We start from the raw sequence: 26,116 nt of genomic DNA, 5'->3' as shown, positions 1-26,116 counted from the left end.
AATAAAGTGGCCAGCGAGTGTAGTTCACCTAAAAATCTAATTTCATTCAGTTAACTCTTTCTCAAGTTATTTCAAATCTATATTCGTTTTTTTTCTTCTTCAGTTGCACACAAAACAAGATATTTTGAAAAAGCTGAAAACCTGTAACCATTGACTTTCATTGCATATGTTTTTCTTTCTATGAAAGTAAATGGTTACCCATTTCCAGCTTTCTTCAAAATATATTATTTTGTGTTGAGCAGAAGAAATAAACTTTAGGTTTGGATGCACTTCAAGAGAGTTTATGGTGTTATCTACTCCTTTAAATGTGATATTTTTAAAAAGAACACTGATCAAAATTAGAGAATACCTCCAGATTATTATAGGTTATCATTAGTTCAAGCAGGATACATCAGTCAAGCTAGCATCAAAAAACAATTCGCTGTTCCTGACAAGTACTGTACCAATCCAGTTCTGACATCTATCACAGCGGTCTATTTAAATTATACATCTGGTCTCTCTTCAGTGCTCATCTGCATGCCAATTATATATTCCCTCCACCGTCCACAACTCCTCCTAGCTCATTTCTGTTCAAAGTATTAACCAAGTGTATGGTAATCAGCCTCATGTCTCTGACATTTACATTAACTCATAATTAATCCTAATTGCTTTTGCATAATTTCAAGTTTTTTTCGGCAGCAGGAGTTGCAAATGTTTATCAGAAGCCCATTGACACTGTGTTTTTCCCCCTGCATTCATCAGCTAGCAAATTTCATGCAGGACAATAAGCCCTTGTCACACAGCAAAAAAAAAATAAAAATCAGTAAAGCAGTTCTTTAAAGCCGAAAACACTGAAATAATAAATAGAAGTTCAGAGTCCTGATCTAAACCTGATTGAAATTGTCAGACAACAAAGTTATGGCTAGTAAACCCACTACAGCTGTTGAAAACAAGTAAATTGTTTTCTAATGTTAATCTCCGCTGTAAATGTTTTTGTTTGATTTTTGTTTGTTTGTTTTGCTTTCTTTTTACATTAAATTGCACCCATGATGAAAATCCCTTTTTTTTGAAACTGCTTGGACAGGACTGTGTGTAGATACACTCAAAAAAAAAAAAAAAAAATATATATATATATATATATATATATATATATATATTTTTTTTTTTTTTTCCTGAATCAACTCAATTCTTGAGATTTCATTGAGACAACTTAATTTTTTATGTTCCACCCACATAAATTTGTTAAGTGTTAAGTTAACTTAATTGATTTGTGTTGGGACAACATGAATAAATTGTGTGGAACCCATTTTTTACAGTGTATAGTGTGTCCACTGTCATATTGGGGGGTATAAAGACAATAAATATCTTTTTTAGATTTCTTGACGTTAAAATAGGATCCAAATCCCTCCCATTTTGAGGCCCACCGCAACGTGACATAGGAGTGCGGTTTCCCCGCCCACCGAATTGATTGACAGCCGCATAATATCATGTCTCCTTAGTAACATATCAACAAGACAGGACGTGCACAAAGCAACTGGGGTTAAAAGATCTGTTCAGCTCTCTGTGATCATCAGTCATCATCAAATGGGAACGCGCGCGCTGTTTGTGTGTCTGTGTGTGTGTGAACTGTGCAACGACATTGTGTGTGACTCATCGTTGCAGAAAGGCTTGAATTAACCCCACAGCAAACACATCAAATAATCATTGGGAAATTTCTTACTGTAGTATTTCTCACAAACGTTACGTGGGATCTGCTTCTTTCATGTCTGTCACTGTGCTGTTTATCTAATGCAGCCAAACATTAAGGCACACTGTGACAGGCATGTGGGAACGGTGGGCATGGAGACAAAAACAGTTACATTGTGTTTAGAGCAGAAAATTCCACTATCCTGAAAGGTATAATAAATAATCCGATGGGTGTTTTTAGCTGAAACTTTACAGACACATTCTGGAGGCACAAAATATTTTAAATCTTGAAAAAGGGGTAAAATAAATGCTCTTTAATGCATTTATGAATATACATCCATGCATTCAGAAAAAAGCTTATTTGAGTCTTGCTTCATCGGACTAGGAATACATTCATAATTCATAATCAAGTTGAACTGTTGTACTTGTGATGACTGATGGTTCATGTGTGTATGGTGTTTACAGTGGACATAACTGTGGCTCCTGGGTTCTCAGCCTCCACCATCCACTCATCAGGCTCTCTTATAAATATCATGTGGGAAACTTTAAACACTCGCACAAAAAAAAGACATTTTTCATTCGCTTTGTTTTCATTGTCTTTATTTTGGTATGATTCGCCATCATCGCAAATGATTTATTCCTGTGTAATATTTTCACAACAAATCCTTTCCGTCACATATGTGTTTAGGTGGAACAAGTTCCTGTATGCAGTTTAAATTGGACGACAGGGGTTTGCAATTACTTATGATTGACTACAGACGAAACAGTCAAATCATCCATTTGAACAGTTAGATGTATCATGTATCACAACAATCTGTAATTGTTTCCATAAAGGAAATTAATTATGAATGCTGTAGATAGAATGATATTTACACTTTTGCATTAGTAAACTGAACAACAGACACATGTTTCATATTTCAGAAAACTATCATGGCATTTTGTTAGGAGAAAGTAAAACTGTTTGCTTACGAGTTCGTCAAGGTTTCTTAAACACATCAAACTTGATCATAATATTTACAGTGCCCTCCACTAATACAGTATTGGCACCCTTGGTAAAAATGAACAACAGCTGGAGAAGTCTTAAATGTTTAACCTTTTGATCTTTTGATTAAGTTATTAACAATTAAAACTGATGATGCTTGAGTTTATTTTTGGATGAGAATAGAGGCTTTTTTTTCTTGAAACCCTTCCAAGCTTTTTGTAGTGATGTTAGTGACATCAGATTTTAGTTTTGGAGACTTTCTGACCCCGAGAGCAAACTAACTTCTGCAATTCTCCAGCTGTGATTCTTGGAGATTTCTTGTCTTTTTTTTTGGCCACTTGAACCTCCTAGCAGGAATAAACACAAACTCATGTTATTTTTCCAGGCTGATTCATTACACTTTTAGAGATTCTTATTTCCCTGATGGTGGAGATAAGCATTTTCAGTGCTTTTTGTTATTTTTCCCATTTAATTGTTCTGCTTTTTTAATTGTTTGTTGTAAATGAGGTGGCACAGTGGCTCACTGGTTAGCACTGTTGCCTCACAGCAAGAAGTTCACTAGTTTGAGTCCCGGCTGGGTCAGTTGGCATTTCTGTGAGGAGTTTGCATGTTCTCCCCTTGTTCGTGTGGGTTTCCTCCGGATGCTATGGTTTCCCTCACAGTTCAAACACATGCGGTATAGGTGAAATGGATGAACTAAATTGGCCATAGTGTATGAGTGTGAATGTGAGAGTGTGTTGGTGTTTCCCAGTGATGGGTGGTGACTTGAAGGACATCCCCTGAGTAAAACATATGCTGGATAAGTTGGTGGTTGATTCTACTGTGGCGACCCCTGATGAGTAAAGGAACTAAGCTAAAGGAAAATGAATAAATGTTCTAAGAGGGCGTCACGGTGGCGCAGTGGGTAGCACGATCGCCTCACATCAAGAAGGTCGCTGGTTTGAGCCCCGGCTGGGTCATTTGGCATTTCTGTGTGGAGTTTGCATGTTCTCCCTGTGTTTGCGTGGGTTTCCTCCAGGTGCTCCGGTTTTCTCCACAGTCCAAAGACATGTGCTATAGGTGAATTGGGTAAGCTACATTGTCCATAGTGTTTGTGAGTGAATGAGAGTGTATGGGTGTTTCCCAGTGATGGCTTGCAGCTGGATAGGCGTCTGCTGCGTAAAACATATGCCGAAAAGTAAATGAATGAATGAATGTTCTTAAAGTGAGCAAAAAATGAAACTTTTTATTATTATTAAAACCATCTATACCAATATTTACCAAGAGTCCCAATACGCTGTATAATATGTCATATGTTGTTTCATCTGCATCCTTAATTACTCTCAGACTGAATTCTGGTTGAAGGGTCCAGATTGTTCATTTGTAAATGTGACTTTTATTAAAGAAAATAAGAATAAAAATAAGAAATTTTGACCTGCTACCAAGCAAACAAATATGTTGGCTTGATACAGGACATATTAAACCACACTTGTACACATAGAAAGTAAACGTGCCATCTAATTTACACTTTACAGCTGACAGTAAATACTGCTGCCACGACTGTTGAAAGAGCTTGGCAGAACATCAGGAAATTGTTTTGGTGTTTTGTTAAAGGGAGTCCATGTGAGGTTAGTCATTGCTCCACGCTGATGTGTTTTAAGCATATGAGTGTGTATTTGAATAATAATACAAATAGAAAAAGTTAGTGTCTGGGAAAAATTGTGAAAAATTATTTTGTTTATTGTATTGTATACATACTGTAACTTAACAGCTAAATTAAATTAAGGTAAAAGGCTAACATGCCCAGCTAAATTGTCTACTCTCTTTCATATGCATCTGATCCATTTTATTTAATATTTGTATATTTAATAATAATAATAATAATAATAATAATAATAATAATAATAATAATAATATTATTATTATTATTATTTGTCACAGTTGGTGTAGGGAAAAAAGATAAGGACTCAATTGCAGAACTAAATAATGTTTTTTTTCTTAATAATAAAATAAAATAAACAACAAAATGAACTACTACGAACTACTACTTTATCTTCTTCTTCTTCTTCTTCTTCTTCTTCTTCTTCTTCTTCTTAATATTATTATTATTATTATTATTATTATTATTAGTAGTAGTAGTAGTAGTAGTACATTAATAATAATAATAATCATCATTATTAAATTATTCAACCATCATACACTATATTTTACTTATACAACTAAAACTACTACTGCTGCTAAAATTAATTAATTGTGTTATATTATAATTGTTAGCAGTAGAAGTAGTAGTAGTATTCAATAATTTAATAAAAAAAAATCATGAAGTATGTTTTCTGGGCTAGTATTACATTTATGCATTTGATGAGGCTTTAAAAACAGTTCACAAGTCCAAAGACATGCGCTATAGGTGAATTGGGTAAGCTAAATTGTTCGTGGTGTGTATGTGTGAACACCCTTAAGAGTGTATGGGTGTTTCCCAGTAATGGGTTGCAGCTGGAAGACCATCTGCTACGCAAAACATATGCTGGATTAGTCGGCTGTTCATTCTGCTGTGGCCACCCCAGATTAACAAAGGGACAAAGCTGAAAAGAAAATGAGTGAATGAATTAATTATTAGTAGAAGTGGGTGGCACAGTGGCGCAGTGGGTAGCGCTGTCGCCTCACAGCAAGACATTTGGTCAGTTGGCATTTCTATGTGGAGTTTGCATGTTCTCCCCTTGTTCGTGTGGGTTGTCTTCCGGGTGCTCTGATTTGCCCCATAAGTTCAAAGACATGAGCTATAAGTGAATTGGGTAAGCTAAATTGTCTATAGTGCGTGTGTATGTCCTGGTCGTCCAGGTTAGGGGTTAACGACCCACTTCATAAAAATTAGATGTCTCGAAACACCAACATGGTGCAGCTAAATATCAACTTCGATATAAATGGCCCTGGGAGTAAGTAATAAAGTAAGTATTAGTAGTAGTAATAGTACATTATTAATAATCATGATTAATAAATAATTCAATCATCATACACTTAATTGTTACATGTATTTCTTAATACTACTACCGTCTCTTATTTATCAGGGGTCACCACAGCAAAATGAACCCCCAACTCTTCCAGCATGTTTTATGCAGTGGATGCCCTTCCAGCTGTAGTAGGAAACACCCATACACTCTCACATTCACTCACATACACTATGGCCAGTTTTGTTTACCCAATTCACTTACACTGCATGTCTTTTGACTGTGGGGTTAACCGGAGCACCCAGAGGAAACCCACACGAACACGGGGAGAACATGCAATCTCCACACTGAAATGCCAACTGGCTCAGCCGGCACTCTAACAGCAACCTTTTTGCTGTGAGGCAAAAGTGCTAACCACTGAGCAACTGTGCCACACCATTATTTATTTATTTAGTTAGTTAGTTAGTTAGTTAGTTAGTTAGTTGGTTAGTTAGTTAGCTGGTTAGTTGGTTAGTTAAAACATTAAGTTAGATGTCGCTGTTGGTATGTGTTTTTAAAATAAGGTTTTGCTTTCTTTTTTATGGTTATTCATTATATTACCTAAAATAATCTATTTAAAAATATATTGACCATACAATCTCAAACTCATAATCTATAATCTCAATTTATGCCTTTTTTAATGTCCCATATAACCTACTGTAAAAATGCCAACAACCCATGACCATTTTCATCCCACCATTGCTCATTCTTTGCTTCTATTATCTGTATTTCTTCAGAGGTGGAAAAGGACTTGGCCAAACTGGCAGAGCAAGGCAAGCTGAACCGAAGTCCAAACAGCCCTCACAGGAGTTTACTTTTACCCCCACTCTTCCACACTACCAACACCCTCCCTGTTCTCGGACAGACATCCAGACCACAGTCCTCCCAGCAGCCTTTCCTCAAAAAACCACAGGCCTGCCGCTTCACAACCCCCAAACCCACAAGCCTCATGACGGAGCGAACATCACCCAGTAACTCCAGCAGCAGAGCCCAGACGCCCAGCAGACCCATCACTCCTAACAGTCTAATGATGCGCTCTTTCACTGCCGCTGGCCATGGAAACAAAGAACGGGTGTACGGCCGATCGAGGAGCAGACCTGTCACACCGACTGGACAGATCACCAGACCGATACTAACACCACCAGGCCTGAGCACCACTGATCTGTATGGAGGTCTGTGGAGCACACTCACTGAGGTAAATCACATATACTGTTTACAGTAAAATCAGATTCAGAGTTTAAGTCTTAGAATAGAGAATAAAAATAAATAAATAAATAAATAAATAAATAAATAAATAAATAAATAAATAAATAAATAAACAAATAAATAAGCAAATAAATACATAAATAAACAAACAAACAAATAAAAAAAAAATAAAATAAATAAATAAATAAATAATAAATAAATAAATAAATAAATAAATATTAAATAAATAAATAAATAAATAAATAAATAAATAAATTTGTAAAAAATTTTAAGAAGTAATATTGGGAAATAGTACTATATATTTTTCTATATATATTTTTAAAATATATATTTTATTAATTAACGTTTGCTTCTGTATTTTATAAATATGCTTTTTTTAAAATAAAAATGCCCTTTTTAAGAATTTGCTGCATTTTAAAACATCTATGCACATCTTTCTGAAATAAAATTAATAAATATTTAATAATAACAAGATGATGAATGAATGTAGGTCTCAAATAAATTTGTATTTTTTTCCAAACTGTTTCATTTTACTGTAAAATAATTATAATATTAATAACAATTCATTAATTTGTTTTATTTTTAGCTTAGTCCCTTTATTAATTAGGGGTTGCCACAGCGGAATGAACTGCCAATTTATCCAGCATATGTTTTACACAGCGGATGCCCTTCCAGCTGCAACCCATCACTGGAAAACATCCATACACACTCATTCACACACATAGGCCCAATTCCAATTCTATTTTTTACCCCTACCCCTTCCCATTGGCCCTTAAAACCGAGGGTGAAGGGGAAGGGCTTCAAAACATACCCCTAAAAATTGGGACAGCACTACAGCACCTGCACACGTCATCATATGTCATCGCGATCTCTTGCTTCATATGATATCAGACGATCGTGACTGCTGTAGTTACTCCAGTTGGGTTATTTTTTGGTATTTATCTTCAGGAAATCACTGAATGCATATATTATGTTATCATAATGATCTAATGTGGCAATAAGATCGTAACTATACTTTGCATTTACACCGTGGCCATATTCATCTATGTAAACACACCAAACAACATAACATTATCCCAGACACTGTAAAAAGCTCATTCTCAGTCACTAGACTTTTCTGACAGGGTATTCAAGTGTCATCGAGTGTCAGAATGTTGTGGAACTGCCATATAGGAGTGATTGTTAGGGATTAGAGATAGCAAAATTTTGCGTTTTTTTTATTTTTGCATTTTTTAAGCATGACAGTAAAACATGAACGCGGTTAGGAATATTTTAAAACATGTGCTTGTTTGTTGTAAAATTCCTAATAATTGCAAAAAAATACTAATTTGTGCATCTCCTTACTTCTGGGTGCAGCTGTGGCTGGTGTATTCTGGGAAATTTTCTTACCCCTTGGTTTCGAGTGGTCCTGAAAAATCTTTATTCGAAGGGGTATCTACCCCTACTCCTTAGCCCTACGCCTTCACACTAAAGAGAATTCGGACGCCCCTACCCCTTCAAAGGAACGCGCCAAACGAGGGGTAGGGGTAAGGGGAAGGGCTAAGTGGTAGAATTGGGATTTGGCCATGTACGACATCTTAACTTACCCAATTCACCTATTGCACATGTCTTTGGACTTGTGGGGGAAACCGGAGCACCCAGAGGAAACTCACACCAACATGCAAACTCTACACAGAAATGCCAACTGACCCAGCCGGGGCTATAACCAGCGACCTTCTTGCTGTGAGGCGGCATCGCTGCCCACTGTGGCACTGCGTCACCCCTGCTGCTAATATTAATTAATATTATTATTGTTAGTAGTAGTAGTAGTAATTTTTAACAATAATTTAATATAAAAATCATGAAATTTCATCAATCATTAAATTATTATTTTATTAAATTGACTACCACTTTTTTCCAGTCACATTCAGTGTGTATCATTGAAAAATTGAATCCATTCTTATTTATATATTTATTACTTATTTATTATTTCCTATTTCCTCATTAATGAATGGTATTATCACTTTAAAATTATTACAATATAAATTAATATACAATATAATAATATTGTGAAATATTTTTAAATTAAATGTTTAATATAATGTAAACTCTAACGTGAGTAATATTTAAATACATTTTTTTTCAAAACTATAATATTTACTACAAAGCTACAGTTGAAGTCAGAATTATTATTCCTCTTTGATTTTTTTTTTCTTTTTTAAATATGATTTCCCAAATGATCAAGAACAAAGAGCAAGAACATGTTCACAGTATATCTGATAATATTTTCTCTTCTGGAGAAAGTCTTATTTGTTTTATTTTGGCTAGAATAAAAGCAGTTTTTATTTTTTTTAAAAACATTTTAAGGTCAAAATTATTAGGCCCTGTAAGCTATATTGTTTTTCAGTAGTCTACAGAACAAACCATTGTTATATAATAACCTGCCTATTTACCCTGACCTGCTTAGTTAACCTAATTAAGCCTTTAAATGTCACTTTAAGCTGTTAAGAAGTGTCTTGAAAAATGTCTAGTCAAATATTATTTACTGTCATCATGAGAAATATAAAATAAATCAGTTATTAGATAACTATTATGTTTAGAAATGTGTTGAAAGAATCTTCTGTCTGTTAAACAGAAATTGGGGAAAAATAAACAGGGGGTTAACAATTCAGGGGGGCTAATAATTCTGACTTCAACTGTAATTTGTATAAATATCTAACATATAGCAGTCCTGTTGTCCATGTTTTTAATCGCCAAATATTGATATTAGATTGTTATAGTTATAGAGAGACATAAAAAAAACAGGGTCTTAAATCTCTTACTGTTTGGAAATACTAGGTCTCATTTTATGTTGGCCTTGAGAAATGTGAAATCTCACATTTGGAAACCCCTGTAAAAGCTCAGGTCATTGAGTTCAGAATCACTCGCACTCTCTGTTAGTTTGTAAAAGCTCTAGACTGTCTAATATTCTATTGTCCATGTCTGACTGCGACCTATTCATCTCACGCTCAATTGAGATTAAGCAATATAATATAAGGATCCACAGCAGAATAAAGGACAGATTTACAGACGACTACTTTTGGTATGAAGCAAGAAGGGAGTCTGGCATTTCCGAGTTTCTGTTTTCTTAATCTTTTATTTTCTGGTATTAGAATGTGTTAATAAACCCAAAGCTCCTTTTAAAGTCTTTAATACCCACAAACAGGAATCATATTGTAAGCTCATATTCTTATGACTGATGAGGTTTTGAAAACATTAATGCATAAATGCTGATTTCCCCCCCACCTGATCCCACAGCTGTTATAGCAATTTAGCCCCTGAATAAGAAAGAGAAATATGCACCTGTACATCTCATTCACTTCAGAACAGAAGATGCCAGACCATTTGTCCTTCTACTCTGTTGTGCTGTAAGCGATTTAGCACTGAAATGTGGTGTAGATGTATGAGCACTTCCTGTCTGGCCTGTACCAGCGATACCTTTAGTGCTGAAAAATAAGAGCACATAAAAGTCTTTAGAAGGGAATAGGGGCAATTTATTTATTAGAAGTGGCCCAGAGGATCGACCCAGAGGTTGTACTTATTTCAAAAGAAAATAAAAACATCTGTAGAACGAATGGGCTTGACATGCACATTCACCAGCTCTCTACATCTTGGTTTCCAGTTCACAGGGGATTTTGTTGCTTTTCAATCGCCACTTTTTTGCACACGCCACAGCAGTTTGCACTGATAAATGATTACATTTCCTGAATATTAGAGCAAATTATGTCCTTTAAGACCCCATGATATGAAAGCAGAGTTCTGTGGTATTTAGCTGATTTGTGTGTTAGCTTTCTAGCTAAAGACTCTGATTTTCTAATAGTGTTTTATGTTCTGAAATAATAAATCAACATTAAATGAGTTTTCCCTTTAAACAAGCTAAATAATCTGGGCAGTGGCGTAAGTAAAACCCTACATTTCTGGAAACAAAACAGTTTACTTGTCTAGAAAATTATATTTAATTAAATACATTTTTTGTTGTTTGTACTAGAAACAAGTAAGAAAAACTTGTTTTTTACAATGTATGAAGCAGCTTTCACACCAGATGTGGAAAGCGCTGCGCTATGAAACACATTCATTTCAATGGCTTAGACCATGAAAGTTGTTGTTCTGACCAAAGTAATATTCTGTCTGTGAATATTCCGCTCATGTACACGTATATTTTTTCTATGCATGAACCGTCAATAAAATCTGGATAATTTATTGGCTTGTATTTTTTTTTTAAATTATCATTTAAGTTAATAAAATCAATTTGTAATATTTAATAAAATTTAAAAAGCATTTTCAGTTTCTGTTTGTTGCCAAGTAAGTCCTGAACATTCGGTTTCAGAGCATTAGTGCATGTCAAGTTACAATGTTTTACCATATTTCATGTTGCCTATTTCTCTTTTTTACTACTACTAATAAAAAACAGGTAAATCATTTGACATGTATAATGTATTTTATGTTGAAAAGTATCTATAATTAACAATTTCACCTATTTTTTGCTGTTTTTTTTTTTGCATTTTGTGACCTTGACCCCTGCTTCAACTTGCAGTGTTAAAAAAATTAAGCAGAGTGACTTACAGAACTTTTAACAGATATGATACCACTTCATTTGCTGCTGCTAATTGATAATAACTAACTACAATTCGAACACCCACTCTATGCAATCCCAGTAACACCCACTTAACTTTGGGTCCTAGCCAAGAGAAAATTCTTGAGATTTTTTTCTTGAGAAAAATGAGAGAATAAGAGAACAAATGTAGCACTAATAGAGAGATGCAGCCACAATCTGATGCACTTTTTTGTTTCTGTCTCTTGTTGTTTTCATTGTTTCATTGTAGTTGTAACATACCCAGTGTTTTTCTACAGCGATGATGGAGACAGCTAAATTAACACTCTATAAATTAATTAAATTGTTTTTATGCATAACAAAACCAGCCTGTGTTAATGCTTTATTATGTTGCATTATAACTGTAATTAGAAATAAACTGTTATTTCTGTTACTAGGATGAGTTTTACCAGCAGTTGCAGGCGGTCAGGAAGCCCTGGCGAATTCCTAGTGATGCAGAGAGTGACTGTCTGGACCCTCCTGAGCAGGACAAATGTGAGTTTACCCCTCTGACCCATCCTATTTATTAAATATATCAAGACATGAAGATTTTATGGAAATTTCACTAAACAGTCTTGTTTAAAAATTACCAACAATTTCATTTAACCACTTACCATATGTACTGTAGCCAACAAAGCAATCGTTGTTTTCAGCATAATCTCCCTTCACTTTATATAAATCAACCATCTTAGATTTGGTGGGCACGATTAATGTGTGTCATTCACACCCAACACAAAAATGAAAAGCATGCCTCAAACTTGATTAATATCTAGACTTGACTTCAGACTCGAAATTACTTTACTCAATAAAAAGTTTGAGTATTTTTGAAAAGCATATTTTATTTTATCTGTGACATGTATTGAATTTGGAGTCCCACTTTATATTTGGTGGCCTTAACTAATTTGTAATTACACTGAAATGAATAATTTGTTACAGTGTACCTATTGTGTAAATACATGTTTTTACATTGTACTTATGAATAATAAAATTCTTGCTTGTAATAATATCTGCAATTAATTTCGGTAAGTAGATTTTGAACTACACTGTTAACCCATTCCTTACTTTAAGCCAACCTTTAAACTACTGATACCACTAAACCTGTCCCTAATCTACTTGTATCCAACTCCCAGAAGTGTTGTGCAATACTATATGAATGCAATAATTACATTGTACAAATTTTTTGATGTAAGTGCATAGTAATTAAGGCACTTAATATAAAGTGGGACCCAATTTGCTGACATATGTCCGTGTATTTCATGTAACCTAAAAAATAAGAGCATGACATTTGGTCGGAGCTACCATTCCATATGTTTGCATATTTGGTTTAATTGGGATGTCAGGTTCGGGAACTTCAAGATTGAGTAGATGCAAGTAATATGAGAAAACAACTGGCCATTATAAACTTACTGTCAAAGGGTTTTAAATCACTTTAGGAAGGTTCGCCATCTTGCAAAAGCAATGAAAATTAAGAAGTTAAACTCCAGTTAAATATGGTTAGTCATTTAATTAAAGAGATTAAAATCAGGTGCCATATTTACTCCGTTAACTGGGAGGAATCTAAAAACATTCTCTAAGGCCTTATTTATACTGATGTTCTCCAAATTGTTTTCAAAGTGACTTGTATCTGATTCGTGTTTACACTTGCTATACCACCTGAAACATTGTGCATTGCATTTTATTGAGTAATTGCTCATAGATATGATATTCTTGATTTTAAAAAGCTCTGACAGCTTAAAATGATATAACAACCTCTTATTTATAAACCCAAGAGAAAGACAAAAACTGTACAGTCCTGTAGAATTCAGTGATCAGAATGAATCTTACAGCTTCTGAAATCTCAATTGTTAATTCGGGGGATTTTCTATATTACTGAATAATTGTCATTTTCTAAAAACCTTTAGACTGTTGAAGTCATTATTTTGTGAAAAATAATTATAAATTATATAAGAATAAATAATCATAATAATAAAATTTGGGTACATCCTGTAATAAATCTCCCACAAAATTATGTATTCCAGATATACTGCCTGTTTACAGTAGGCAAGGCCAGGCAAGTTTATTCATATAGCACATTTTATACACAATGGTAATTAAATTGCTTTTACATAAAAAGGAATAAAAGAAACAAGTATAAGAAAATAAAAACAACAACGAATAAAAATTATTAAAACAGATTAAACAGATTGGTGCTCTGATTTCTGGTTCTGGTCAGAATTCGGGCAGCAGCATTCTGGATGAGCTTGCAACTGTCTAACTGTCTTTTTGGGAAAGGCTAGTCAGGAGGCCGTTACAGTAATCCACCCTGCTGGTGATAAAAGCATGAACAAGTTTCTATAGGTCCTCACTGAAAACAAAGCATCTAATTCCTGCAATGTTTTTGAGATGATAGTATGCTGATTTACCTACTGCTTTGACATGACTACTGAAAATTAGATCTGACTCCAGAATCACACCAAGATTCTTGACTTTATATTTTGTTGTTTACTCTTAGAGCCAAGGTACGCATTCACCTTGAGAACCTCATCTCTGTTCCCAAAAGCAATGACTTCAGTTTGTTTAACTGAAGTATTTTTTGGCACATCCAACTGTTAATTTCATCAATGCATTGGCAGTGTCATAGGGGCTGTAGTCATTAGGCAAAAAGGCTAAGTAGATCTGAGTGTCATCAGCATAGCTGTTACATTACATTACAATCACTTTGGCACATCCGTATCTGATTTGTGTCCAATTTCTTTTTTTTATAATTACTTTTTTTATGTTTTTTAACCTTTAATGGATAGAACAGTGTAGAGAATTGACAAGAAATCATGGGAGCAGAGAGAGGTCAAAGATCAGCAAATTTACCTCGAGCCGGGAATCAAACTCAGGTTGCCATTGTACAGAATATGTCAATGCACTTAACCACTAGACCACTCACACTGACTCTCTAACTTATTTTAACATACAAATGAGGCCTGAAACCAATCTCAAAACATCTAAATACATGCCTTTTGTCTTTTTATTGACATGGAACATGTTCAATCTATTTCACATATGAGCAAAAAATCAGAACTAGTTGGCCTAATTTGATCAGTTCTTTTTTTCAAGGTTTGTTTTGAATATGATTGGGCCTCCTAAAATAGAAGTTAGTTATAGAATAGTTTTACATGCCATATTTGTATCTTTTGATTGATGACTCTGTTTACACTTTTTGTGCTGTTATATTGACTGGTGGTTCAGATGATACCTAGATCAAATTATCCCCTGCAGTGCTGTTTATGGACTGGCAAGTCTGGGACTCAGTAGAGGCCTATTAATGGCGATATCCCGAGCTCTCGCCCTTTGGAAATAAATGAGTCAGATCGAGGGAGCAACTTCCAAGCAGCTTTTACGGTTCTTCAAAGTCTCCGCATATGCAAGCCTGCAGCATGTGTGGCTCAGCGGTTGAAAAACATCGGACACTTTAATTATGTTGATACGGTTCTCATGAACGTATCTAGATCTCCATTCCAGTGGATGTCCTGAAAGATTTAAGCATGCTTGGAGTCATTAGAGGATTATTAATTTGTCCAAATCACGGTCCCGTCATCGCTAATAAATACCCCTGGCCTCATTTTTCAGTTTGAACGTGACTGGCCAGAATCTCGGTGTCCCTCGTGAGCCATTAGTCTGTTAATGACCTCAGAATTGTAGCATATCAACAGCTTTAGCCCTGAGCGAGTGTCCTTGAGTTCAGGGATTATGTAAGAATGATTATGATTTTTTATCAGAATGAGGACAATTGTCTTTTACCGAATGTGATAAAGAGCTACATTTTTGTGACTAGCGGCTCTGCTCCTTTCTAACTTAGCACTTTAGACAAGTATTTGATAAAGATCAGGGATAATAATTCTTTGCTAAGCAAATTATTTTTGTAACACAAAATCAATATGAGATGAGAGGTTTGGTCACTGTAGGGTTTACAGTGCAAATGCTGTATGCTGAGATACAGGCTATTTTAGTAAACAAATACTAAGATTAAACTGAAAAAAAAAAAAAAAGCAATAATAAACTAAACTACAGAAAAACGAACTAAAATTAAATAATTACCAAAATAATAATTAAAATAATAATAAAAAGGTCGGCTCACACTGCAATTTTTTTTTTTTTTTTATTTTTATCCTGAATGATTGTAGCATGTCAGACTCCATGAACATGGCTCCCATGTCACACTGTAAGATCTTAGCTGTCATAAAGTTTGACTGACGACAAAGGTGCGCCAAACACGAAAGAAAATGCTCCTGGAGTTTGACGTCATCCACCCGTGACACTTTCAACTATCCTGAGTTGTGAAAATGATTTCTCACAGCAAACGTAAACAATATGTAGCAGCATTTTTTGCACATGGCGTTTCTCAGAAAAGAAAACAACTTTTGACATTTCTCCGCAGTCATTAGAAGTTGTCGCATGGATTGCAACATTCAAATTCGGAGCTCCTATTGGTTTCTTGGATTGACGTTCATCGCAGCTGTTGTCACACTGTAGGAAAGTGTCTGAAATCTTCTGACACTGCCAGAACGTCATCTGAGAAAAATTTTGATTGCAATGGGCACTAAAGCGGCTTGTCTGTGAACATGTCAACCACCTATTAAAAATTACAGTTTTTAGCCTAGGATTTCAGGAATCTTTAGGATTCCCCAATTTGTCTCAGATGACAAATGGTGGCTGAAATCTCAGTGTGAGCACGGCTTAAGTTGTTCTAGTGTAAAATTAAATGAAAACCGGTTGACAATGAACACGCCGTTAGGAACTGCAGGCTAGCATAGAAACTCCATTGAAATACTGGATTAACAATTTTCATATTGTAAAGACATTGTGTAAGAAGAAGATGCTGAAAAACCGACTTGCGGATCCAAATGAAGTTTAACAATCAAGGTAGGACAGGCAGAGGTCAGATACAAGAGCAAAACAGTAGTACAAGGGAAATCCAAAAGACTTAGTCAGTACACAGGCGAGAGGTCAGACCAAGGCGGTAATGAGTCAAATCGAGGAACAAAGCAAGGAAAATACACAGGAAAACAAACCAGGAAACCGCTTCGTAATGTTCATACTGAAACAAGACTCAGCAATGTGTGAATGAAGGTGAGGAGTTGTCATGATCATCAGTAATCTTTCCTGAAAGATCGCTGGTGAACTACAAATGTCATGTTTAGGAACTGCAAATCCTATCAGGCCATGTCAAACACCACCTGGTCATCACGGCTGATGAGACACAAACACACACACAGCTGAGACTAGTGATAACTGATCCTTCAGACTATTTATACACCACACATACACCAGTTTAGGACGGAGTCTTTGATGTTGATGTATGTACCTTGCATGTCCTAGCATCTTTTTGTTTTGACTGTTTCTTTACTTTAGCCTTGTTTATTGTTTGATCCTATTTGCCACCTATTTTTGACCTTATGGCAGTTTTTTTTTTACTACGTTTTGGCATTGCCCTTTTTGTACCAGCCACTTCTTTTTGTCCCTGCTTAAATATAATCTTATTTTACCTGCACTTGGATCCTCGTCTCTGATGGTCCTTGCTTCGATCCCCACACATGACAGGAGTATTTATAGTCCTTGTAATCAGTGTAGATGAGCAGCAGCTGTGTGTGAGTATCCGGATTATTGTCAGCTGATGTAGGAGTGCAGGGAGTTTCTGGGAGTTGTAGTTCGTTCAGCATTAATCTCTAATAGAGAAAACCCCGTTGGTGATTGTAACAAACTACTCTAAGTAATTATTTTAAAGAAAACAGATTTTAAACATGGCAAACAGATCACTGGAATTGCTTAAAATTAAAAGTCTTTCTGCATGTACCCTATTGCCAAACAATGAAAACTAGACATATTTAACTGCGCACTGTATAATCTTTAATATGAAGAAAATTGGTTTGACTTTTATTCAGTGCATTTGTATGGTTTTGAATTCAGGTTTGTTCAAGCAGTTAATTTATTTTATTACTAAGATGTTGGCACAAAAGTTAATGTAATCTGTGCATGCTCAGAAATAAAGCTACTAATGCTGTCACTGGAGCAGTACCTATTTAAAAGTTACATATCTAAAAGGATCCATAATAATACAAATTATTAAAATGTGGATTCATTATCTTGATCTGTTGTGCATTTGGTTTCTCTGATAACCAGCATTTTGGGGTAGTTGTAGGATTTAGTCACATTGTAAAGATGCAGCATTCTTGAAGTCACAGAATTGGTCTGAAAACTCCTATACTGCAGGTAGAAAGTTTTACCATTTTCCAAGTTCAGTAAAAACTGGAAAGCTATCAGTTAAATAGGCTTTAGACAAATATTTGTTATAGATCTGGGATAGTATTTCTTTGGTAAACAAATGGATTTCGACATATGTTTGGAGCACAAATTCACACCGCCAAAAAACATCCAAAGAATTCTAGACAAGCAGAACATTGTATAAACAATCAGATGAATTGGCTAGCAGTGTCCTTTTGCCCAAAAAACATATCTTGCATTAAGTAAGCATACTGTGCTAACAGTCTCTAAAGCCATGTTTTCTGAAACCGTCATGCTAAGCCAGATATTTAAAGGAACAGTCTGTTAGTGAGAACACTTGGCACTGCCAACCGCAGGACGTGATAAAATGCCATTTGGCATTCAGAGCATTGGCTGATTGGCCGCCACACTGCCTGTTGACGCTGTCAGTTTTGCCTGTGCCAACATAGGTTTCTGAAAAAGCATCTAGAGCAAGATCCATAACAATTTCCTGTTATTGCAGAAATGCCCACAATGGGGTAACCACTAACCCTTAAAACATTTATTTCCCCACTCCATTCATTTCAGATTTCATGCCTTTTAACATAATGGCTCAATTTCTTGGTATGTGCCAGTGAAATTTACATATAGGCCTTTGCATCCAATATGAATTAACACAGGAACTTTTAGAATTCTATAACTACCTGAATTACCATAGCGGTTCTCATATAAGACGTCATATTGTCACGTCATATTTACATCCTAAGCTTTTTTTGAGAAATTAAAATGAAATAATCTGTTGTCATATTTAATTAAGCAATCACCCTAAAAATGCTATATTTTTGGTAATACAGCCTATGAATGTATAGTTAGGCTATTCTAGAACACTTTTTAATGACACCATGGCAATAGAAACCATAAATATTACAGAGAAATGTAGTCTAACAGGGAATTGCATTACAGACAAGTATTTCATAGTAAGAATGAATGCTATTACAAGAGCAAGAAACCCAGTGAACACAATTTAATAAGTTGCCTCATCTGTGCAAAGCATACCATCAAAGCTGAAGCATTATTCTAACAAAATCATCAAAACATTTGTCCACATGCACATTTATTAAATCAGGACATAATTATTCCTTACAGATAGCATTGTATAAACATATAAGGTGATTGCATGTGTTTTAAAGTTTACCTAACCATTAACAGTGTACATTTCATCTTCCCGAGTCTCCCAGACTGTCTGCCAGCACGCTGTGGGAGGAAAATACTAGTTAGAAATGCTCTACCGGGAAAGTGAGCAAGTAACATTAAAATAATTAGAAGACCCCAAAGAAAAGTGCATGCATGCAAGTAACTCTATGACTCTCATGTTCACTCCTAGTCTCTCTGCTGATCGCCTCTGCCATTGGGCCACTGTCAGAGGAAATGACTTGTTAATACAGCTTGACTTGGAATCGAGATATTCTTCTTTAACTTCAACATGCTTTATAGCTTGCAAACAGCATCAGGATACAACATAGATGGCCATTTTTTAAGTCAAAAACATACCATGCTTTTGACTATTACTTTTGACTTGATGAGTTTTTTCAACATAAAGATGAGTCTTTCACAAGCATCTCTGATAAAATATGTTTGGTGTTTTTCATGGTCAATTAGTAACACTAAGTTAATTTACTCTATTTTAGATTTAAAGGGCACCTATGATGAAAATGATCTTTTGTAAGCTGTTTGTGTTTGTGAACTTTGTACTCCACAACAACGCATTAAACAATCATTGGTAAAGTTCTCACTGTAGTATTTTCACAAATGTTACATGAGATCTGTTTCCTTCATGTCTGTCACTGTGCTGTTTATCTGAAACAGGCAGCCAAAGACTGAGGCACACTCTGGCAGGCACAAGGAATGGTGGGCGAAAAGAACTAGCATTAAAGGCTCATGCAACAAAAAACAGCTTACATTGTGTTCAGAATCCCAATATTCTGAAAGGTATAATAAATAATCTGATGAGTGTTTTAAGCTGAAACTTTACAGACACATTCTGGAGACACAAAAGACTCATCTTAAATCTTGACAAAAGGGTAAAATAGTTAGGGTTGTCCCGATCCGATGTTGATATCGGAAGTAGGTGCGATATCAGCTCCAAAAAAACTCTATCAGACTGTGTTAAAAATCTCTGATATAAGCAGTCCGTTCAGCTCTAAATTCCGTCACAGCTATTCTATCCAGCAGCGTCCAGAGGCCAGCGTGCAATGCTCATGTTGATCACAACACTGCTTGCTAGCAAAGTCCCTTTAGGATTTAACATGCTCTAAACACTAAGTTATGGTGTATTACGATAGAAATGTTCTGTGACGGTAGCACACTCTGACGCTATCAACGTCACATCTCCACTGGTTTATTTACTTCACGTCAAGCGATCTTTACAATGTTTATACTGCTGTGTATTGCACATCATGCGAGCCTCATAGAAAACATTTACAATTCGGTCATGGCATATCGTGGTGCATCCAGTGTGATACCCAATTCAACACCAGCGCTTCCACACATAGACTTTACGTCAGCAGCCCGGTTCTGGACACTCTGCACAGACTCGCATGCTCTGCAGCTGCAGACCCACGATACGCGCTGGACACCTGTTCTGACTTTGGTAGTAGCTTTGAGAAGAGGCGCGAGGACAAGCGGAAATAAAAGCCTTTTACTAAATAGACTGATCATATTTAGGGTGACAATACATCCCCTTTTCCCAGACATGTTCTCTATTGGGACTTAAAATGCATTCAGCCAGGATTTCTAAATCGCCCTAACATGTCCCAGATTCTGCTTTCGTTTTTTATAGCTGCGTTTTGCATTGCTTTATACGCAAACTTGGCCGGTGCGTCTCAATCTCTCAGCAGCACCAAGACTACAACAGAGAGAGAGAGAGAGAGATTTTTTAAAAATATATATTTTTGTTTATTCAATTAAGAATATTTTTTCAGGGTCTTAATATTTGTTTTTAAATTATTTTTAATATATTCTTATGTAAAAGGTTCACATTTATGCAACAAATAGTTCTTTTGTTGTCACGTTAATCTAGCCATTCATACATTCCACTCAACGAAATTGGTAAATAAATAAAGTATTCATGATTTGTGCTGATTATTGTATTGGATTTGTATCTCTATCGCTTAGTACTGAAGGCTGCAATATCGATATCATATCGGAAGTTAAGACGTTGTATCGGGACATCCCTAAAAATAGGTGCCCTTAAAGCAGGCAAATATTATACTAGAATTCACTGAAAATGTACAGTAATAATACTATTTTTTTTTATTTATTTATTGCTAGCTCTGATCATCCAATCAAACGACGAGAAAACACTGATGTTATCATTCGGCTGCTAGATGACCCGGTGTAGCCAACTCAAAACCAGTGTAGCCATCTTTAAGACACAGATGCCTCCACTGCTTATTCTAAAGTCCTCAAGGAAGATTTCTTTACCCTGGCAGCTTAAGTGCAGAACCAAGCTGTTATACAAACATGCTCTAACTGAAGCAGCGCAACATAGAGAAATGCTATGAAATGAAGAGAGCAGAATATTGGAAATAATTAAATAAACATACAGAGAAAAATATGTTGAAACTAAATCAATGATTCTGATTGAGTTTGGGCCAGCAAAGAAGGCTTTACGGGCCCTGACATTCCACCAATGCTTAATACATTTACATCATTTATTATGACTGACCGACATGACCTCAAAGAATCCATGTGTAGAATTAAAATAAATGTTATTCTGGTGTGTATAGATATATTTTGGTTTGGTTTATGTTGTTATGTTTGTTTTTTTGCCAGTATCAGTGTAATATGTCAAGAACTGTTTAATAAACTTAAACAAATGTTTTATTTATTTAGAATTAGGAAATATGAATAAAAAATGAATACTGTTGCTTAGAAGGATTAATAAAGGTAGACCATATACACATTCACATGCGCACAAAAAACACAACACAATGCAATGCATGATTCTAAATAATATCAAAACACCTGTTAAAACATCATGGAAGAATCCCTTCTTATTATAACAATATATTTTACTTTTCACACAGTGTACTTATGAAAATTGTGACTCTGTAATTGATAGATAATTGGCAGATAATTGAGAGTAAAAGAAAGTTTAATCTACGATTTTAATCTATGATTCTAAACTTCTAATTGTAATTTCCAAGAAACGTCCTTCAACAACTTTATACTCAAGATTTTTGTGCTTTTTTTAGGTAATCCAAGTGGAGTGAGGGATGCCAGCAAGAGATCTGTGTTCTCAGGTAAGCATTTTTAACATGTCAGCCTATCGTCTTAATCATAGGTTGTTTACATTTGACAGGTTCATTTTAATTGAACAAACTCAGGTGTGATTGTTGAGATTCAGCTGAAGAAGTGTGAAAGCTGCCGTCCAATTTGTTGAGACACCAAACAAACAAACCCCGATGAATTGATGCTTCTTGCTCATTTATGCCTCATTTCCACTGAGTGGTTTAGTTCAGTATAGTACAGTTTGGTACGGGTCACCTTTATCTGGCTTGGATTTCCATCTCTTCCTCAAGCACTGAGATCTCTGGGATCAGTTAAACTTTTACATTTAAAGGCACATCTTTTTAGCCAATCTTTTACTTGACAGTATGGTCGGTTGATTTTACATTGGTGTTTCTGTACTTGAATTTTAACCAGTTTTGATATGTTTTCTTTTATTGTAAAGCACCTTTGTGACTTAATGTCTGTGAAAGGTGCTATATAAATAAACCTTTACTTACATATATTGCTTCCACGCTATCCTTTTATTTTGCTTCCACTCTATCCTATCCTGTTTGACAAAGTTGTGCTCAAAGAAAAAAGCTACATGTGTCATTCACATGAAGAAGCACTTCTCACAAAAAAAATATATGCTTTATATACTTAAATACCTACTGTGTGTATAAATGAAGTTTGTAGCTGAAGCTGAAGTTTGTAACATTTATAATTACAAAACATGCGCAAATACAAAAAAACATAGATGAACTCAAAGAGACACTTACAGTCTCAGAAATGTTCGCCAGCTTCTGTAACCTCTTGTAAAAAGTCTTTCTGAGCTCATTTAATAGTCCAAAATGCGTATTATAATAATTAAAAATCATTTTAATCTTGTTTTAGAATGCTAAAATAATTATATGCTCATTTTTATGTGCTTGTGTGAGAAGCACTTCAACCTCACTTGTATTATATTAAACTCAAGCTCATCATTTCAAATATACAGTCAGGTTCATAAATATTGGGACATCAACACAGTTCTAACATTTTTGGCTCTATAACACGATGAATTTAACTGCTGACTATCAGCTTTAATTTGAGGGTATTTACATCCAAATCAGGTGAACTATGTAGGATTTACAACAGTTTGCAAATGTGCCTCTCACTTGTTAATGGACCAAAAGTAATAGGACAATTGGCTTCTCTGCTGTTCCATGGCCAAGTATGTGTTTTTCCCTCATTATCCCAATTATGATCAACAGATAAAAGGTACAGAGTTATTTCAAGTGTGCTATTTGCATTTGGAATCTCTTAAGATGAGATCCAAAGAGATGTCACTATCATTCAAGCAAGCCATCTTTAGGCTAAAAAAACAAAACAAACCCATCAGAGAGATAGCAAAAACATTAGGTATGGGCAAACAACTGTTTGGAACATTCTTAAAAAGAAAGAACGCACCAGTGAACTTAACCGTTGGCCAGATCATAAACACTCTCCAGGAGGTAGATGTATGTGAATACAGAGGGTTCACTACAACATGTAAACCATTGGTGAGCCTCAAAAACAGGAATGCCAGATAAGAGTTCTAAAAAAGCCTTCACAGTTCTGGAACAACATCCTATGGACAGATGAGACCAAGATAAACTTGTACCAGAGTGATGGGAAGAGAAGAGTATGGAGAAGGAAAGAAACTGCTCATGATCCTACAATATGATTATTATTCTGTCCCATTACTTTTGGTCCCTTAACAAATGGGAGGCACAAATGCAAAGTGTTGTAATTCAGTCTGTAGTTTAAGCAGCCAGAAATGTTAGAATTGTGTCGATGTCCCAATATTTATGGACCTGACTCTAGGCACAGGCAAATAGAGAGAGAAAGCAGCACCATTCAGTTTCCACACGTTTATCGATGCCCTCTGAAACAACAATAGAGGACATACAGCAGATGCTTTTCTTGATCCTTGGCATGCGGCTCTGTCATAAGACAACAACAATGTTTGTTTGAGCTTGGGCTGCCACTGTATTGCTATGGTATCACAGCTTGTATGTGTATTTTAATTAATTTAAATTCTGTGTTGTCATTCTTCTGGCTTGTTTCACATGCTGGTGATGATTCTCTGTAAACCAATAGCATTCAGCAGTGAGTCAAGCTCTACCTCTTGGGTTTCATTGTGTTATACTATGCACATTTTGGAAATATACAGTGAAAATAGACATAAATGTGTACCATTCTTTACTGTACTGTACTGTACCTAACTGTACCACTCAGTGGAAATGGGCCATTACACTAGATGTGAATACAATATGAGCAAAGACATCTAAAGCAAACCAAAAGATAAAACAGCATATGCACTGTAAAATCACATTTACAGCAGGTTTCAAGAGTTTAAGTCTACATGAGGTCCCAGTGTTTTGGAAAGAGGCAGTCCAATGTTCGTTTCTATTGACTTAGCTGGGTGCCACTCGAGCATGTGGCAGCTGAGAGTCACGCTGATGACGAAAGTGTCTCCTCTGCGGTTTGACTTTTTGTGCCCAGTCGAGGTTTTACAGTTGGAAAGGGCAGACAAGCCCGTACAGTCAGTAAGCTTTGTGGTGGAACTGGGCTAACCGACCCAAAACTGGGTGCTGATTCCTCTGACCTCATCTATACACACGCCTGCGAATGTGCAGCACGACATGGGTCGCCTCGTTTTTCCATTCTCACATTTATCTCCAACATGTTCAAGTATTAAGGCCACTTTTATGGTAATTACTGAGGTTGTTATGCTTATTAGTGGTCATATGGAGTTGACGTCTGTTTCTAAGCAACTCGTGTTTTTGTCTTTTGCTTTCTACAGGCTTGTAACGGAGGACACAGGGCCAATCAAACATTTATGCAATTTTAAGGGGCATTTCAGCAAGAGACACTTATTTTTTTAATTTTGACCAGAAGAAAGATTGTGTACTTTTTCCACAGAGGCCAATATTTCATAGAAATAATGTCACAATAATTCTAGAATGTAATGTGTTTATCAGAAAAAGATAAGCCTGCACTTGAACTTTTTTTGTCTGTTAGCATGCTTGTAGTCTGTTCCAAAAAAAAATTATAAAAATGTATTTATTGCTGCCTTGCGTAAATAAACACAATTTATCACATAATGTTCCAAATCAAAGGGATTTTTGATAAGCCTTTTCAATAATAACCAACAAGAGTGGGCGTTTTATGGCATTAGCAGAGAATATAAATGTCACAAATGTATGAATAAAGTTGAACATGCACAGCACTGCCCCTGCTGACCTCAGCATGACACTTTCTCATTCCCTATGGAAGGCCAATGAGGCCAATGGTTTTTAAAAGAAATGAGTTCAGTTTGATTGTGTCATCATGTACAGTTTGACTGCATCAATGTGTCAACAAGCACAACAACCAAACTTCTGTACGTGAGACTATATTTACATACAGTATGTGACACAATGGAATATACATATATACACATCAAGTTGTCAATTGTCATCAATGTTGTAAAGTATATTGAAGTATATTATGCAAAGATCAAACGTTATATCACCTTCCATAAAAATTGCCACGGCAAAAGTCAAACTGTGCATTTTCATGCAAGCAAACTTCATGCATTTCCTAAAAGACTTTTGGCCTGATGGCCTTCCGTATTTCCCAACAGCATTGTGTGTCTACAACTGAACACATTTCTATAGAACTTACTTTGAATTTTTTTACCCAAAGAAATATATGTAGCCTGTTACACCTGTTATATCCTTGTATAATGCAAAATAAACATTTATATAAAGTTGGATTTGTCTGCATTTGTGAAAGTTTTAATACTTGTGCCCACCTGGCCAGTCAGAATCAAGTGTTTCAGATGGAATAATACACAAATCTGATTGGTCAGTCCCACCGTCTTCCATGGTATAGACCATTTCAATGTGGTCATGTCATTGGCCCGTGAACGTTTCCTGCTTGTTATCAAACTATTTCATAACTGTAACAAGAGGCAATTCATTCATAACCTTATGAATTAAAACAGCTATTATAACATTATTTATCAATATGTGGCTCTTGTTGGATTCTGGAAATCAATAGAAATTAAAAATGTAAAACAGAAAATACGTTGGGACCATTATTTTTGTATACATCCCTCAAAATGGTCTATATCATGTTAGAAAGATTCTATTTATGAGCTGAAGACTCACCACAATGTTA

The 26,116-nt window shown here is 35.5% G+C and overlaps 1 protein-coding gene across 1 annotated transcript in view; it reads left to right on the top strand.

Moving 5' to 3' along the window:
* Nucleotides 1-25,707, top strand: part of c24h8orf34 (chromosome 24 C8orf34 homolog) — a 178,278-nt gene extending 152,571 nt beyond the window's left edge. The window contains exons 12-15 of the mRNA XM_056450533.1: nt 6,348-6,805; nt 11,824-11,920; nt 21,913-21,960; nt 24,756-25,707. Coding sequence (XP_056306508.1) covers nt 6,348-6,805; nt 11,824-11,920; nt 21,913-21,960; nt 24,756-24,763 — 611 coding nt within the window. The 3' untranslated portion in view covers nt 24,764-25,707. The remainder of the gene's footprint in view (nt 1-6,347; nt 6,806-11,823; nt 11,921-21,912; nt 21,961-24,755) is intronic.
* The last annotated feature ends 409 nt before the right edge of the window (nt 25,708-26,116 follow it).

The sequence above is a fragment of the Danio aesculapii genome, chromosome 24 (assembly GCF_903798145.1).
Source record: "Danio aesculapii chromosome 24, fDanAes4.1, whole genome shotgun sequence".
In the NCBI taxonomy this organism is placed as follows: Eukaryota; Metazoa; Chordata; class Actinopteri; order Cypriniformes; family Danionidae; genus Danio; species Danio aesculapii.
This window is presented reverse-complemented; position numbering and strand designations above follow the sequence as displayed.